General features: G+C 47.3%; 1 protein-coding gene across 1 annotated transcript in view; it reads left to right on the forward strand.

The window, feature by feature from the left end:
- The window catches only part of gfra4a (GDNF family receptor alpha 4a), a 112,641-nt gene that overhangs the window by 88,041 nt on the left and 5,963 nt on the right, over positions 1 to 18,637 (forward strand). Inside the window, exons 3-6 of the mRNA XM_086050003.1 lie at positions 9,765 to 10,067; positions 11,571 to 11,651; positions 15,447 to 15,786; positions 17,675 to 17,784. Coding sequence (XP_085906129.1) covers positions 9,765 to 10,067; positions 11,571 to 11,651; positions 15,447 to 15,786; positions 17,675 to 17,784 — 834 coding nt within the window. The remainder of the gene's footprint in view (positions 1 to 9,764; positions 10,068 to 11,570; positions 11,652 to 15,446; positions 15,787 to 17,674; positions 17,785 to 18,637) is intronic.

Below are 18,637 nucleotides of genomic sequence, written 5' to 3' on the forward strand. Positions count from 1 at the left end.
CATTGTTCCTTGGCCCCAAGAGGGCAACATAGAAATATGTTTGTATTCGACATGCTTTTGACATCAGCACAAAAAAAGCGAAGCATGGATTATAGATTCCAACCCCCGAAAATCTCTGAATTTGCATATGCCAAATCACAAATCTGCATTAAAATGTCACATATCAGGCTGAAAGTGCCGATCTGGCAGATCATTTTGGAAAAAAATGTGCATGGCAGTTGTTTTGGAATGCCCACCAACAGGAACCCATCATGAGTAAAGTTTCAAATGTGGCTGTAAGGGTCTACTTGCATTAGGGTCAAGTAGGGCAGCAATTTGTGTGTCATTACAGTTGCAACCACGAATCGATTCATGTAATCAACTATCAAATTTATCAACAGACGGATACTTTCTTTATCTTAAAATGATCCAAATTCTCGGAATTTCATCCTCTCAACAAAAAAAAATACCGTGCACTGATTTCTGTAGCCCTCCATGGTCTGGAGGGGAACACGTCATGATTTTAAAAAGGAAACAAAATGAGAATCATACAATTTGTTTTTCTTTTTTTTTTTTTTTATTGCTTAGTGAAACCCTTTCTCCCTGGGAGTAACCTGCAAAAAAAAAAAAAAAAAAAATGTGCCTCACAATTAAAAAGTTGCTCCTCAAATGAAGTCACCGATTCACAAAAGTGCTCCTCCGCACAGGAAAAAAAAAAGTTACAAAGTTTGAGCCTTGGGTGCATGATTAATTTGTTCATGAGCAAATCTGTCAATACGCGTTATCATCATCATACGAAGCGGAAATAAAGCTAAAAACCAGCCGAGCGTCGAGGAATCCGCCTGCCCGCGTCACAATCAAACAAGGGCCAGAGGCGGTGTTGCCACATCAAAGTCTATTTTTTATCTCTTGCCAACAACGCCCGTTAATTAGCTGCTAATCGCTAATTAATGCGGTGTAAATGTCTGGGCCGCGGCATCATGATAACGCGCTAATGATGCGGCGTTACCAAGGTTTTATCTGTTAGCCCGTGTCAAGGTTAGCGTGTGCACCCGTCTAAACGTTAACCCTGCTAATTGTCGGCTGACGGGCGCATCGCAGCACCCGCGGCTTCAAAGGCCCACCTTGTCGGAATTTTAATAGGTGGGTTTGTGACGCGTTGAATTGGTGGAAAAAGCTCATTTTGGGGGGGAATTCGAGACGTGACAAACTAAAGGCGGCAGGAAATGTTAAATAGCACACGTACGGGCTACCGACGGTCGGTAAACAGAGAGTGGATGAAAAGGTGACTAAGCATACATACGATACTTCACGCATGATGGCCGCGGTTTGAGCCACGGAAAAAAAAGAACACATTGTCGTTTTAACAGCAACAGGAAAAGCTGAAGAATCGTACATCGAACTGGCCCAGTGTGACAAAAACATGCCAATTGGGCAGTTTGGCTCGAGGTAAAAAAAAATCACCCACGGGAAAACTGCCGTTTGCCTTATAATATTACGATTTACGACAGTAAAGCTAAAGAACAAATAAAATTGACACAGTGGCCTGAAACACGTTCGAGACATAGAGTGCAAGCTTAAATAATGCCTTATATTCGTACACTTCACTAAACGATAACAACGCCACCTGAAAGGTTTAAGAATGTACATCAAACAGACCCGCACGGGACGCATACGTCACATGGAAACATATTTTTGATAGCCACGGTTTGACCCGTGGTTAAAAAAAAAAAATTGGAAAAAGATTTCTTGCTTTACAGTTCACAGTCAAAACCACAAATGAATTGAAACTTGTTTTACAAATACGAGAAGCGTAACCTGAGATGAACTCAATGTCATTATTTACCAAAATAATCGCAAAAAAATGTTTTGTAGTCTGTCAGAAGCGGGGGCTTACCGCTGTGCCGGAAATAGACGCTGACACCGGGATGCCGTCGGGAGAGCGGTGGGTTAAAAAATAAATAAATAAATAAAAAGCACATTTACGCTCAAAGAAGCGCATTCAAACAGGCACGCGAACGCAATTGCACATCCAAATTCGCTCAGCGTTTTGCTCCGAGGGGAAACATGAAGTCGGCCAGGTTATTCGGGAGGTTTTGACAGACACAAACAAAAAAACAAAACCCCAAAATATGACTGAATAATGAAGCAACTGCGCGTTTACATGATCAAGAATGAATCAGCAATTGATTAACGTACATGCTGAGCTCAAGCCTTAACGCCATCGTCGTCACCTCTCTGGATTTTCTTTTGCTTGCGCCTCCAAAATGTCGCCTTGTGGCAGGCGGATCCAGGTGAAGCAGCATGTGGCTCATTAGCCCAAAGTCCGCTCCACGTCAACAATTGCATGTCTGTCACCGCGAGGCGCCTCCGTCTTTATTTATGGGGAATATTGCCGGCGCGTGGATCCTAATTCGGCCTCGGAATAAGCGCGTCCGCGCTGATGAAAGACTTCAAGTTTCCCAACTTCTTCTTCGACTTGTGAGCGCGTCAGCGAGATGACATTGTTGTAATAATGAATGAGCTCCTCGTAATAAGGATGTATGAATGCACGGCGCCCTTATCACTTTTTAATCAGCGCTTGCATTATTCACCGCCATATAAGCGCTTCTTCATTGCTCTTGGGTCAGATTTATTCCCTTCCCCCCAAAAAAAAAAAAAGAAGGAAAAAAAAAATCTCCCCGTCATTATCATGCAATTTCATTTCAACCACTCCACGACGCTAATTGCGAGTCTGCCGCTTCCCTCTTTTGTTTCTTTTATCAGCGACTAGTCACATTTCACTGTCATAATGGCATCATTTTCCGTAATGGGATACGCCAAAATCAACTCGAGGGAGCTTGCAAATCGTAAAATGCTCGACTGCCGTCGGGGCAATATTTCCCCCTCATGCTGTAATAAATGCCGGGAATGGCCACGCGTTGTCGTCATAGTGCGAGTCAAGTCGAAGCAATTTGTGGCGCTTAAGCAAGAGCACCTTCTATCTTTGTCTTCCGTCAAGTTACCACGCGTACGTTGTTGCACAAGCCGTTTCATACACTAGGTCACTCAATGTGCTTCGCGTAATTAGGAATAAAACATTCGAAAGCATTTACAAACCAAAGGCTTGAAGACGTGTCCAAGCAAAGTAAAGACATTTTTATAAAAGTTGCTTTTTAAAATGACTCCAAAAATTGATTTTGAAACGAATTGTCAAAGACCTTCGTCATAGGTATCAGGGGGAGAAAAGCAGAGTTTTGAACCCGGATTGAAACACATTGGCACACGGGGCTGACAGGTTAGGTGCCAAATGGAGGAGAAGAAAAAAACAAACAAAGCTTTACAAAAGTGTTTTGGGTGCTTTTCCGGGTCTGGAATTGTTTTCCGTGAGCAAGACGGATTTGCCATGCAAGTGACTTGAGTTTAGAGCAAAAGTAAGTCGCGCTACCCCCGTGTATTCAAAGAGTGTTGTTTGAAATTGGCCAAGAGTCACACTCGCCCTAGAACGGGGCTGAGCAGCTCCGGTCCCCCAGGGTCGGTCGGGCCGCTTTCCTGCCCCTTTTCCAGCCCTCCTTGCTGCAACGCGCCCGGCCGGCCGCTTTAAACCATCAGCTCATCAGCGAGCTCTGAAGAAGCTTGATAACGATCGTGACCTTTCGAAACAGGTGCGTTGCGGCTGGGACGGATGGAAAACAGCCACGCAGGGCAGCGGCCCTTGAGGGCCGACTTTGGACACCCCTCTACGCCGTGGAAAGTGCTGGGGAAAAAAACCAAATCCATTTAAAAAAAAAAAAGTCTTTCAAATAGAAGAGCTCGGCATGGACTACCTGTAAGTCATCGAGGAACGTGTTGCTCGCTGTTGGTTCGAGTCCAAAGAAGTCTTACGGGTCTCAACGGTGTTTTTCCATTAGTGCGTGTGTGCGCGTCTCCATGGCAACCGCAGCTCCCAGCAGAGCCGCTGAGTCATCTCGGTTAAAAACGCTATTAAGGAAATGCAATAAAGGGCATTCAAAGCGGCGGCGGCGGCGGCGGCCGTCACGATGACCAAAATAGTCTCTCCTATCAGATGCTGATGATGCTGACCGGCGGCGCGACATGGAGGAAAACTCCGTATCGACCGTTTGCTCAATCGCACAATTCCTTTTCATTTATAACTTGCTGCTACCAAATCCATACAAAAAATGCCAATTTACTTGCTGAAACACATTTTTTTTTTTTTTTTTTTTTTTGGTGTGTTTTATAATTCCAGCACGACCCTCAATTGGCCTTCCTCGACGCAAGACGATTTGAAAGCAAAAAGCGCGACAGCGAGAAAAGCGCGTCGGTCGCCGGACGCCCACCCGGGAAGGCGACGACGGAGCGGGCGGCGAAACTGCCATCCGGCCGTCAAGAAAAGTCCACGCAAAGCAGAAGTTGTGCATAGAAAGCTTCCGCCAGTCAAGCGAGAGTCGCTCGCTCGCTTGTTCGCTCGCTCGCTCGCTCGCTCGCTCAGTCGCTCGCTCGGTCCACGTGCCAAAACAATTCCCCCGCACGCCGTTCACTCCGACCTTCACAAATATGATGATTCCATGCAAAGCATATGCAAGGTGACATCGTGTCACTCGTTTTGCATGCAAAGCAGAGAATTTCCCGCATTGAAAAGCGCGCGTCTTCCGCACTCGGCCCCAACTCATTTACATCGCAAACGCGCCACGCCATCTCAACCCTGCGGCGTTTTCCTTTTTTTTTTTTTTCCTCCTTCTTCGTCTTCCGCAATCATTGTTTTGCCGCTGCAGGTGGCGGCAAACGACGTAGGTGGTCGGCGGGGGCGTCAAAGGTAGAGCTCAAAGGACCCGCCAGATTGGGCTTGGAGGGGGCGGGGGCGGGGGCGGGGGGCACGCCAGGCAAAGGCTCCTCGGGTGTAGGGTGCAAATCTTGTTAAATGGCTTGTAATCCTCGGTGGAGCGCGATAACGGCGGCGCCGCGCCAGATAGCGAGCGATAACACCTTGAGAGCCAGCCTCCTCCGCGTAGCGCAGCTTCAAAGACACAAACTCACAAGCGCTTAATGAAGGCCCAGAGGAAGACCCCTCGGAACGCGCTCCGCTTCTTTGCCCTTCTTTCGAGGCCAAACAAGATGAGGAGCAGTTTGACTTTGCGACGTGGAATTTGGTAGACGTGTCTATTGTGAGCAGACCCACAAAAAAAGGCCCGTGAAGCCGTATCTGAAAAGAAACAGGAAGTCAGCCGTTTTGACCCCAAGCAGACATTTTGGCTCGGTAGCGCCCCGTAGGATTCCCTTTCCATTCACCCACCAAAGCCGGTTTGACTTGAAATTCGGTACGCTCGTCTATTATGTGTAGACCCACAAAAAATGGCTCTAGGAGCCATGTCTGAAAAAGTCAGCCATTTTGCTCTCAAGCTGTCATTTTTGCCCCGTGGGTCCCTCCACATTGTTTTCATGATTCAGCCCATGAGGCCAGTTTGGCTTAGCAGCATGAAATTTGGTAGGAATGTCTGTCATGGGTAGACCCACAAAAAATGTCTGCAGTGACCAAAAAGGCACAGGAAATCGGCCATTTTTCAACCTATTTTTTCATTTATGACCTGTAGAGCTGTTTTTAAATGCAACTCCCAAAGGCAGTTTTACTTACTCCCGAGTAGACCCACCAAAAATTCTCAATGTAATGCCTGAAAAGGCACAAGAAGTCTGCCATTTTGGTTGGAAGCAGCCTTTTTTTTTTCAGTACTGCCCTGGAGATTTTCTTTTCTTAATTGAGCACCCAAATACACTTTTATTTAGTTACTCATGAATAGACCCACAAAAAAAATCTGAAAGTAACACTCAAAAAGGCACAGGAAGTCTGCCATTTTGGTTAAAAGTGATCTTTTTTTCTTTTCTTTTTTTTCCCCCCAGTACTGCCCTGGAGAATTAATTTTCTTAATTCAGCACCCAAAGATAGTTTCGCTTAGCAAACACCAAATTTGGTAGTCATATCTATCACGAGTAGAACCACAAAACGTCTCATGGAATAATGTCTGAACAGAAATAGAAAGTCAGCCATTTTGTTTTGAAGCAGTCGTTTGCCCTTTTGAATTTTTCATTCGGTCCCCAAAGCTAGTAAGACTTAGCAACATGAAATTTGGTAGGCATGTCTATCATGGGGAGAGCCTCAAAAAAGTCTCAGAGAGTAATGTCCCAAAATACACAGAAATTGTCCCATTTGTTTTCAGTGCTAAGTTTGTTTTTGTACATTTCCAGGGGTCCTTCAAAAGCGAACTTTTTGTGCACCCTTATTTGTCTGCAAAGGCAAAAAAACATTTATATTTTCGCAAGTTTTCTAACCTCTGGAGACAAAAGACAAAAGACAAAAAAAATGATGAATGATGACGGAAAAAGGAAGAGGCGGATGTTATGAATTATAATAATGTGACATTTAAAAAAAGAGTCAGACAACCTTCAAGCTCAATCACTGTCACCAAAGACTTAATAAACGTCGGCGGCGGCGGCGGCGTTGAGGTCCTTCAATGACCACGAAGAATACTAAAAACATTCGCATCAGTCTGACACGAGCCTCGTATTCTTCACTTTTTTGGGGGGGGTTTGTTTGACTAATAACATCATCAAGTTGATTGAATTCTGTTTGCTCTTCAATGAGCTCATCATTTTTAAATGCTGCAGCGCCTTTGTGACTTAACCAAGCCAAACATGCACAGACGGGATGGGAGGAAACATGCTGATTAGTTTCTTATGGAAGCGCACGCGCACACGCACGGGTAGAAAGAGCGCTCACACGCTGTCGTTAAAAGTACAGAGACTTTGAAAAAGATTTTTTTTTTTTCTAAAAACGAGCACAGTGTCAGAAAAGTAGCGGAGTACAAAAGTCAACATGAAATCAATTGTAATATTGTTCTACAATACCGATTTTGATCATTTGGCACAACGGGGAAAAAAGTGCAACAAAACTCTGATTAGAAAGAATTTGACGGGGCAGTGTCATCTGTCTCCGCCAGAGGGGCCTTTGTTATCGCATTGAAAAGAAGCATGAGGGGGAGACTGCTCCGTTGTGGGAGTGGTCACAGCCCACTATTGTCAGGGCCAATCAAAGCGACTTTTTTCATTCTGTTTAAAGTGGCACGAGAGTCTCGACATGGCGGAAGCGCATCTGCGCCGCGAGATGCCAACTTGATGAATCAAATGATGTGGCGTTAGAGCAGCTGTCTACCACGCGCTCTGAGCAGGCGTAAGGTTTCGATTGATTTTCTGCCACCAGATTGTCACTCCGCCAGGCGCATCTCCAAATTGGCAAACACACACAGCGAGCCTCGCTCCGATTCGAAAATCAGGCTCCACGGCTTTTGTGCCACGACGCGGATGGGCAGTCTATGAAAAAAGAGCTTTTGGTGAGTGCTGTGAGTGAATACGGTGTTCGCCAAAACCGGCAGCTAATAGCAAGGAATTGACCCCGCCACCCCCCACGGCCCCCCAAAAAGGTTGATCGCTTCCTGTGGATACCACAAGATGGCAGCAAAGCCTCAATTTTCTACTAGACGAGGCTCGTCCCCTTCAGCATAGTTCTCTGACACCAAGATGGCGCCAAAGCAATAGTTTTATATTGAGATTAGGTACGTTTTCCAGCTACCTATACTTGACTTTTTCACTTTTGGTACAACTTTGCACTAGGGCTCCAACTCACGATTAATTTAATAATCAATGAATCCGTCGATTAATGGACGAATCAGACTTTTTAAAAGCATGTTGTCAACTTCCATCCATCCCTTTATTCAAAAACAGCACATTACTTGAAATTGACGGTGCAGAAATTGCACAAACTAAAAACTGTGATTCGATAAGGTGGGAAATGAGCAAAAAAAATGGTGATCATTGTTTTCCAAAATTAAAGTAAATGTTATATTTGGATTCATCACAAAAATAATCGGTCCGCTTTCACGGAGGACAACAGAAATGGGAGAATATTTACTGTTAAGAAGCTGAAATTCTGCGGGATTGGACAATTTTATGTTTAAAAGAAGGTATCGAACAATCAATCGATTATCTGATCGATTTTTGTTTTTGGATCATCGATGAGTTGCTTCAATTAATCGTTGCCCTTCTACTTGGTACTTTTTACGTCCTACATTTGAAAACAGACATCTTTACTTTCTACACTTTGTCAAAAAAGGCTCGTTAGTCTTTGCGAATGATGACGTTTGACATCTTGGGTGATGTCACGGCTCAAGAAAGACATTTTGGGTTCATCTTGAAACGTTAGCCGAGAGAAGTTGATCCCAAACGTGTGTACGGCGAATTCCCTGCGTGGGCCCATCCACCAAAGCTGCCACTTTGTTTTGACTGCAGCGCAAACACTAGCGAGTGGTTTGGAACGCGCGGCGGGATGAATGGTGGCATTACATCCGGGCCCAGTCATCCTGTCAGCGGCACGGCCCCCCTCCCCCATTTTCCCCCCCCCGATGGATGGCGCGTGACAAGGCTCGGAATTCATGAATAATAGAGCCGCGCTTCCCTCGGGCGGCGGCGCCGCGCATGTAAATAAAAAACGGCGGACGGCGCGTGACGAGCCCAGCGCCCGAGTCGCGGCGCCGTCGGCCCCGTCGGCTTGTTTGCCTTCTGATTCACTTCATCCATCATGGACGCTCGCGCTGGCTTGCGCTCTGCCGTCGGGACCACTCGCGTCGTCGTCGGCGCCGGGACGGTCGATTTATGGGTTAGGATGCCAAGGTTGGAGGTTCTCGTTTGGGTTTCAACGTTAGCTTTGTGGTCCCGAGCCAGGGTTGTTAGGGTTTCAAATGGACGACTCGAGTTATACTTGAAAGACCCCGTTAGGGTGTCAAACAATCGAAAAAAAAAAAAAGTTGGTTTTGACCCGAGTGCATCAAATCGAACCGAATCGCTCAACCTGAAAATATATCGAGTTTCGTCTCAAATTGTCTTTGATTGGAGAGAACTGACAAGTTCATTCATAAGTATGTAAAATGACAACAAGAAACATTTTGCACCTTATTGCCCACTCGAACTGAGCCGTACCATTTCGAATCGAATCGTAATCCACTCAATCAAGCGGATCGAATTGTTCCACTTCAAAGTCGAGCCGACCTCGAATTGCATCGCGGCCCGCGGATCGAGATGGGTATCGAATCATCTATTATTGAAGAGATATGCACACCTCTAATGGTTAGAGTTTCAAATTAGGGTTTCAAACAATGGTAGAGTATGAAGATAAGGTTGGGAGTCAAAATCAGGCTTTCAAATGAGGGTATGAAGCCAGTGTTAGGATATTAAGTCAGGCTTAGGCTTTCAATCAAAGTTGTGAAAGCCCGGATAGGGTTTTAAACAATCGTTACGGTGTACAATTCGGGTTTCGGGTCAGAGTTAGGGCTTTGACCAATAAAATTAGGCTATATGGAGCCAAGGTTAGGGTTTCAAATTTAGGTTTAAAAAGCCAAGGGTGAGGGTTTCCAAATTGTCATTTGAAGACATGGTTAAGGTTTCAAATGAGATGGTCAAGCCCTGGTGAAGGTTTCAAGCAATGGTTGCAATTTCAAATTAGGGTTTGAATTGGAGTTAGTTGTTTGAATGAGCGTTTGAAGCCAGGTTGGAAAGAGTTTGTTTGCGCTTTAAATGTAGCGTTTTAAGACAAGGCGAGGGTTTGAAACAAGGCTTGAAATTGGCCCCGGTTAGGGTTTCAAATTTGAAGGCAGCGTATGTTTCAAGTCAGGCTTTAAGGTCTCAATTTGCTTGCCCGAGACTGACTTCCGGTATCAAGCAACGGTTCGCCACTGACGCCTGGCCTTGTTCCGTCTCCGCAGGTGCGGCCCAGGGCGCCCCGCCGGCCCAGGGCGCCCCGCCGGCCCAGGGCGCCCGCGACTGCCTGAGCGCCGGCGACGCCTGCTCCGGGGACGACGGCTGCAGCCCGCGCCTGCGCACACTGCGCCAGTGCGTGGCCGGGGACGGCAGCGTCAAGCTGGGCCCCGGCGCCCGCAACCAGTGCGAGAACGCCGTGACGGCCCTCATGGCCACGCCCCTGCGCGGCTGCCAGTGCAAGCGAGGCATGAAGAGGGAGAAGAACTGCCTCAGCATCTACTGGAGCCTGCAGCAGGCCGTCCTGCACGGTCGGACCAAAGCGCCCGCGCCCGCGCCCGCGCCCGCGCCCGCGCCCGGGTCGTCATTTTGCGCCACTCGCCTGCTTCCAAAATGAGCTGACGTCACCCGTTAGTTCTTCGTGGCCTTCCATTGTTGCGTCTTTAGGTCGCCGCTGCCGCGAAAACGCGGGTTCCTCAGGCCGTGGATTTATTTCAACTGGATAAACCCCTTGAGATGAGCCATCTGAATTTAGAGCGGGTCCAACATACAAACTCAAACAACAACACGACACATAGAACACATCTCTGCCCACAGTGACGCTCGGACGCTCGGTCGCCCCCCCCCCCCCCCCCCCCTCTCCAGTCATGTGCCATTGTTCGGAGCTTCCCTTTCATTTATTTCCTGCCATAAAAGTTGAAGTGTGCAAAAGGACACTTTGAAGAAGCCGCGATTCATCAATAATTGTTCATTCTTTAAAAAAAAAACAAAAACAAAAAAAAACAAGCGATCATTGCGGTGGAAATAGCCGAAAGAGGAGGAGGAGGAGGGAGAGTGGCGATTATTCCTGATGGTCCGCCCACAGTCACGGCGCTCACATTCATCAGACGTGGCCCGGCGCAGGAAACGCTGCCCACCGTGACTTTGAGCACGTGACAAACTACCGCTTTGCACTTCGCTCGCCTCACTTGTCACGTTTTCGTCAGCGCGCCAATAAGAGCATTTACGCATTTTCCCGCCGCTCTGCCGTTAGCGTTGAGCTAATGAGCTCCCGCCGCCGCCGCCGCCGCCGCATGTTTGAGATGCGGGGTAGGGTGACAAAAGGGAAGACGACCAAGCAAGAAAGTGGCTTTCAAATCAAGGTTAGGGTTTCAAATTAGGGTTCACTTTTCAAATGAGGCCTTCAAACCTAGGTTAGGCTTTTCAGTTGGGGCTTCAAATTTGAGTTGCAAGCCAGGGTTAGCCTTTCAAATTGTGCTCCCAAGACAGCTTTAGTCTTTCAAATGAGTGTCGGGCTTCCAAATGAATGTTGAAAGCTGAGATCAAGATTTCAAAGTAGGGTCGCAAACAAGAGCTCCCGTTTTGAAATCAGCGTCAGAAGGCAAGGGTAGGGCTTCAAATTGCTTTTTGCGTTCTTCTCTCAAGTCAATGTTGGGGTGTCAAACTAGGGTTTCGAGAGAGGGCGGGGCTTTCAAGTCAGGTTGAGTGTTGGAATTCCCAACCAGGGTTAGGGTTTCAAAGAAAAGCTCAGGTTTCAAATGAGCGCCCAAAGGCAAAGCTCAAGTGAGGGTTTCAAGGCAGGGCTGGGATTCACGTTTCCATTTTGGTCTTGAAATGAGAGTTGGAACGCACCGATGTTAATTTCGCCCAACGTACTTGCGTCGTCTTTTCCCTTTTGTGCTGCGTTTCCTTCCTTCCCGCACTCTCCGATTGTTTTGCCTTTTGTGGACGCCATTGCGCTTAATGGTTGCCGTGGCCATGTGACCATGGACTTTTTTTCCATTTTATTTTTTGAAAACCTTTTTTTTGGGCAGGCCTGAGCCTGGTGGAGGACTTCCCGTACGAGCCCGAGGAGCGGGGCTCCGACTACGTTCGCTTGGCCTCCATCGCCGCCGGTGAGTTTTCGGGCCTCGGGTGTCATCATTTATTGACAAAGAAAATCGCGCGCGCGCGCTGCAGGCGGGTGTGCATGCGTGTGCGTGTGGCAGCCAGCCGCAGGCCACGCTTGCTGGCCGCCCCCTCAGGCTGAGGCGAATGACCGACCGCCCTAGCGAAACGCGCGGCCGCTTGGCTTGCCGACAACACGGCGGGCGGAAATATTGCGAGGCGGACACGCCGGATTTGATTGGATCGAATGGATCGGCTTTCGTTCGAGGGCGTTCGCGTCCCAAGACATTTTCGACAGTTGGGGATACGCGCTTGTCGCTTTTGAAGGCGCCGAACGTAGAGTATTTTTTTCCTCTGTACTATGTACAGGCTAAAATGAGTGTTCCTCATACTTTTTATGTAGATGTAGGTTGGTGTGTATATACGTGTGACCTCTGTGATCTTTGCTGCCGTAACACTGAAAATTCCCCCACCGTGGGATCAATGAAGGCATTCTCAGTTGGCCGACGTAACAATCGGAAATCAAACAAAGGAGTCTCCGAATTTCTTTACGATCGGAGCGTGTTCTCGATTCAAGGCAAAAGCGAACGCCGTCAAATGTGTTTTCACGCGGACTCATCTTCAAGTCCTTTGACGAGGGCCGTGACTATTGAAGATTTTTAGAATCGATCGCCCTGTCGATGTTTCTAGCAATGATTTTTTCGAGCGTATTTGCGTGGACGTCGCCTCGATAAAGGAAGTCGGCGGCGCTCAAGAGCCGCGCGAGCGTCTCGTGTCCGCACTTTGTCGATCGGCTCCTCCTCTGCCAAGTCGGGGGGAATAACTGATGCCGCGCAACGGGTTGTTAGCTCGCTCTCCGGGGTCCATCCATATTTTATACGACAGCTCGGAGAGAGGCCCGGCGCGGCGCGGCGGCGGAGGAGGCCGCAGGCGGCCGCAGGCGCTTTCCGCACTAATGAGCGGCGCTATCTGCCATCATGGCCGGATTGACTAGCAGGTCACTCGGGGGGGATGGGGGGGGGGGGGGGGGGAAATGACGATGGGGCGGCTGCTCGCGTCAGCCATGTATGCTTATATGAGCGCGCGACATCATTAGCGGGAGAGTTGAGGGTGGCGCAGGGCACGGCGGGCGCAGGGTGAGGCCAGGGGGGAAGACGGGCAGGGTCGCTCGGGGTCACGTGGCCCGCACACACTCAATAGCATCGCTGACGGAAATGGAGATTTAGTCACAGATTACTTTGTGTCGTCCTTAAAATGTCTTTTCGATCCAAAAAAGGCATTTTTTCGATTTAAAAGATGCGAGTGCATCGAATCGAACCGAACCGCATCGTTGCACTTTGATGTATCTTTGAAGGAAATGCTGCCTGTGTCAATACTGACAAGTTCATTCAAATGTACGTAAAATGACGACTAATCTCATTAGACCCTCTTGAATTGAGTCGTACCGTATCGAATCGTAATCCCACTGAGTCAAAGCGAATCGAATCGTTGCACTTTCAATTTGGACCGTCCTTGAAACGTTTCGCTTCCCACGTATAGAAAACCGGATCGAATCATCTTTTTTTGAGAGGTGCACGCCGCTAGTAATGCTAATCTGAGTTTTTAAATGTTGTTTCTATGAATTGTTTTGTTAGTTTTTCACCAACAAAAAAAAAGAAAAAAAAACGTTATCTTCAAGGCTATTAAGTATTTGGCTCGAATTACTTCAATCCTACATGGTAATGTCTTTTTAAAGATTCATCTGTTTTATCATTTATTTATGTACAAAGACGAATATATATTGTGTTCATTAAAAAACCCAAAAACAACTACTTTTAATGTCATGTCACAATATCAAGAAAATAAAATAAAAAACACAAGCTTATTGCTGTCACACGAAAACTAAAAAGGTGGCAATCGGCACAGCTTGAATCGAGGCAACTAAACTCCCTTCTTGTTTGTAGATGTTTTTTGGGTGTTTTCTTGTTTTCCAAGAACATTCCAAAATGACTTAGGCAGTTATGCCTCGAATCAAACCATTTGCGGGCTTTTTCACACGGACCGAAAGCAAGGTTCTCTTGACCCGTTTCTTGACTTTTTGCGGCTTACGTCGGCAGCTGTCAGGACTCGATTTCCAGCACGTGAGTGGCCCATTTGCTAGAAAGGTGTCAAAAATGACACCGCTATTATGCCGGATGCTAGGATACGGCAGCGATGAGGCGGGATGACGAGTAAGGCCTCCGTGTCGGACCGCGAGCGAAGAGCCACTTTTCTCTCTGCATTAAGCCGGCAGAATGATATATTCAGCCATTACAAGTGGGTCGGGAAAGCATCCAGCCAGCGCTGCGCCTGCCACATGCAACATTTACGCACTTTTCATGTTCTATTCATGGCCCGGCACGGCTATTATGTATAATCAACGTGTTGGCTCAGTTTGAGCTCCTTTTTGCATGCGGGAGGTGAAGGGTGTCAAGTCAACAACATCTGCGGCCGCGCAGTCAAGTCATTGCTAAACATTGGCTGGGATTTGACGGACGACTCTCCGAGGATAAAACGATCGCCGCCGCCGCCGCCGCTTTGGTTTCAAGCGCCCAGTTGCGCTGGACCTGCGAAAGAGGACTCTGCCCAGTGATTTCGGGCCGCTTGCGACCAAATTTCACACGTAGTCGACAGATGGCCAATGCCGGTTTGGGAGAAATGTACGTTTTTGTCATTGTGTGTGGGGAAGCACGGCGGCCAACTTTGATGACTTGTCTAGCCCGGAATTTGGTAAAAATTCTGCCTCTAGAGCCAGTTTCACTTACTAGCATCAAATTTGGTGAGACCCGCAAAAAAGTCTCCAGAGGCTTTGCCCAAAAGAAAGTTGGCCATTTTGGTTTGGAGTGAACACTTTGGCCTGAGACAACCCTCTAGAATTGAACAAAACAATTCTGCCCCAGAAGCTAGTCTCCCGTAAGTAGACCCACAAAAAAAGTCCGGTAAAGCCATTTTGGCTCGGTATAACCCTCTAGTCTAGGACTTAACAAAAAGAATCATCACCCAAAATCCAGCATCCCCTTAGAACATGAAATTAGGTAGGCGTGTCTATTGTGAGTGGACCCACAAAAAACAGACCCAAAAAGACACAGTTAGTTTTGAAGAGGGCATTTTGACTCAATATCACCCTCTAGAATTTGATAAAACAATTTTGCACCAAAGGCCAGTTTCCCCTAAGACCGTGATATTAGTTAGGCATGTCTGTTGTGAGTAGACCCACAAAAAAAGTCTCTAGAAACCATCCCTGAAAAAGACATAGTAAGTTTTCAAGTGGACATTTCGCTGGATAGCGCCCTCGAGAATTGAACAAAACAATTCTGCCCCGAAAGCCAGTTTCCCTTGGCAGCAGAAAATTCGGTAGGCATGTCTGTCAGGTGTAGACCCACAAAAAGGTCCCAAGTCGACCATTTTGACTTGAAGCCTTCTCGAACTTCAGAAATTTAGAAATCCAGCCACCAAAGCCTCTAAGAACATGAAATTTGGTAGTCAGATCATCGACTCGCAAAAAAACCATGAAGCCACCTGGAAAAGACACCGGAAGTCCCCCGTTTTGGTTTGAAGCAGCCCACCCAAAAGCAACCGGCGATGAATCTCTTCAGGGTGCCGCCTACTGTTTGAAACGTGCATATCGTCGTTGTCCTGTGAAAAACACTGATCTCCAATTTTGGCAACTTTTGAAATGTTCACTTTAATGCGATGCCTAAAAATAGGAAAACGAAAAGAAAGGGAGATGAGCGTTTTTGACACACGACAGCAATAGGCAAAGCTGAGCCACGTCTCCCTTGCAGAGTCTGAAGTGACGACAGTCAACCGCTGCCTGGACGCCGCCAAGGCCTGCAACATCGACGAGACGTGCCAGAAGCTGCGCACCGAGTACGTGTCGTCCTGCATCCAGCCGTCGGCCCGCTCGGGCCCGTGCAACCGGCCCAAGTGCAACAAGGCGCTGCGCAAGTTCTTCGACCGCGTGCCGCCCGACTACACGCACGAGCTGCTCTTCTGCCCGTGCACCGACACGGCCTGCGCCGAGCGCCGCCGCCAGACCGTGGTGCCCGCCTGCTCCTACGAGGACAAGGACAAGCCCGGCTGCCTGGCCCAGCTGCGGGTCTGCAAAGCCGACTACGTCTGCAGGTGGGCGTGTCCGTCATGAGTAGACCCCGCAAACAAGTCTCGAGAAGCCGTGCCCGAAAAGTGCCGGGAAACGGACATGTGACCATGGAACAAAAAACAAGCGCGATCGCCTCCCGTAGCCGCTTTGACTTGGCAACTTCAAATTTGGCAGACATGTCCGTCGCGAGCCGACCCGCAAAAAGGTCTCAAGACGCCGCGCCTGAAAAGCCGAGCCAGACGTCGAAATGAAAATGACCGCGCTTAAGTTGGCTCTCTTTCATTACAATCCGTAATCAGTGCTACACGCTAATGTTACAATTCGGACGACCCGGAGCCTGCTTGACGTAGTGACGTGAAAATTTGCTTGGCGCGGCTATCACGAGGAGACATAAACAGGAGGGCTGACATTTTGGTTTGAAGTGGCCATTTTGGATAAGTGGAACAGTCAGCTGGGTTTGACTGAGCAACATGCAATTTGGTAGACACGCACAAAAAGTTTCAAGAAGCAATTATGGAAAACACACGGGAAGTCTGCCATTTTACTTTTAAGTGGCCTTTTTGGCACAGACGCAACCTCTAGATTAGCATTATCATTATTATTAGTACTAGTCGTATTTGCGTGACTTTGCGTCTTGGACTACTCAGCCATAGTGGACATGACAGTGTACTCTTTTGCAAACTTGTCTTTGGCAAGCTGACGTTTTTTTTTTAGCAAAAAACGCCTTACCATATACCCTTACTATACATGGTATAGTTTTGGCCCCCAAAAAATGACCATGTAAAGTAAGGCGTTATTTTTTTCTCCAAAAAAACAAACATGTATAGTAACGCGTTTTCAAAAACCAATTACTTTGTACAAATTTGGAGTAAATTCTTCTTTTTGTTTAAAACAGGTATTCTTCCTCACACGGGAATTTGAACCAGGGCTCAAGGATGTATTACTCTGCGTCTTAGACCAGCCATAGTGGACATGACAGTGTCCTCTGTTGCAATTTGCCATTGGCAAGCTGACGGTTTTTTTTTTGTAATGGTCATTTTTTTGTCGCCTTACTATACATGGTTGGGTTTTTTTTCAATTAAAAAAAAACAAAAAACGACCATGTATAGTAAGGTGGTGTTTTTTTTCGCCAAAAAAACACCTTACTACAAGGTTGTTTTTTTTCGCAAAAAAACAGGACCCTAAAAAGCCTCCTGGAACTTTGTAGACATGTCTATTATGGGTAGAACCACAAAAAAAGTCTCAAGAAACCATACTTAAAGAGATACATCATTGTTTTGCGCAGTAGCACCCTGTAAAACTTGTAAAAAAAAACAAAAACAACAACAGATAACATTCTGCCCCCAAAGCCAGTTAGACTAAGAAACACGGTAGATGTGGTCATCAAGACGAGACCCACAAAAAAGTCTGAAGAAGCCATTATGGAAAACACACACAGGAAGTCTTCCATTTCAGCTTGGTCGCACCCGCTTTACAATACAATTGTATTTGTCATTCAGCCCCCAAAGCCAGTTTGACTTTGAAATTTGGTTGTCATGTCCATCACGCGTGGATGCACAAAAAAAAGTCTCGAGAAGCCGTGGCCAAAAAGACATCGTTGGTCTGCCACTTTGGTTCGACTCAACCTATTTTGGGGCCATTTGGGTCATTCCCATCGCATGCCGCTGCTGGCGGCGTTTAATCCACCTTTTCAAATGTTGACAAAGAACTTCACCTGCCCTCGAAATGCCACGTGGATGAGCTGCCAAGACCGTGCTAGTCTTGTCCAATCAATGATGACGAAGATCCGTGTCGCCTTGCAGTCATTGCTTCATGACGACGACGACGACGACGACGACGATGATGATGATGATGATGATGATGATGATGGAGAAGTGTTTTGTTGTCGCCGTCCGTCCGTCCCCGTCTCAGGTCCCGCTGGGCTCAGTTCCAGTACGACTGCCAGCCCTGGCATCAGAGCTCCAGCGGGTGCAAGCAGGAGAACCACGCGGCGTGCCTGCTGGCGTACACCGGCCTCATCGGTAAGACGGGCGAGGAGCGGACAGGCGACTGCAAGCGCTCGGCGGGACGGACGCGGCGCCCATTGAGTGGGCAAAAAAAAACAAAAAAAAAACGAAACCTTTTTTTCAAAGCGTAGTCCAGCATGTTTACAAGTAAAGCGTTGCGCTATCGATAAAAAGGAGCCATCGGTGTGTTGGAGCTATTGCAGCAATTTTGGGGGGGAGAAAGTCTTCAAATGTTTGGAGGTCCTTTCACCTTTATGGGCTTTTTTGACGCCACTTTGTTACTTTATAGAGCCGGACTGCAAGACGCTCTCTCTCTCTCTCTCTCTCTCTCTCTCACTATCTACCAGGGCTGCCAAATACAAATCTTAAAAGGCCAGAGAGATTTGTTTTTTATTTGACATGAGTCAGAGTTCCACATGAGATATAATCAAAAGAAAATGTCCTTTCCATTCAAAACAACAAGTCATGAGATAAATAGTTGAATAAAACTAAACCTGGCCCCCCTGTTATAACTCCAAAAACAATATATCAGGAGGGGGTGAGAACAAGAGAGAAGGAAGTCTGGATTGCCGCACAATGCTCGCAACGTGTGCCAGCGCACGCGCGTGCGGCTGGAAAGAATACGCACATCGACGTTGGCGTGACGACACTGGCAAACGACGACCATCCAAATTGTCAGCAACGTTGACATAGTTAGTCCGCCACAGCAATCGATGCGCGGCCACCTTCACTCATTAACATCACGTTTAACACTCCAACAATGCATTTTGCTGCAAATGCTAATTGCAAATGCTAACAAGACACTTCTAGTCAGTGTTGATGAACATTTTTCGTTTGAAAATGAGACGATGACGACATGTAAATGCCT

The sequence above is a fragment of the Filicampus tigris genome, chromosome 13, assembly GCF_054856515.1.
Source record: "Filicampus tigris isolate MCC_2025a chromosome 13, RoL_Ftig_1.0, whole genome shotgun sequence".
NCBI lineage: Eukaryota > Metazoa > Chordata > Actinopteri > Syngnathiformes > Syngnathidae > Filicampus > Filicampus tigris.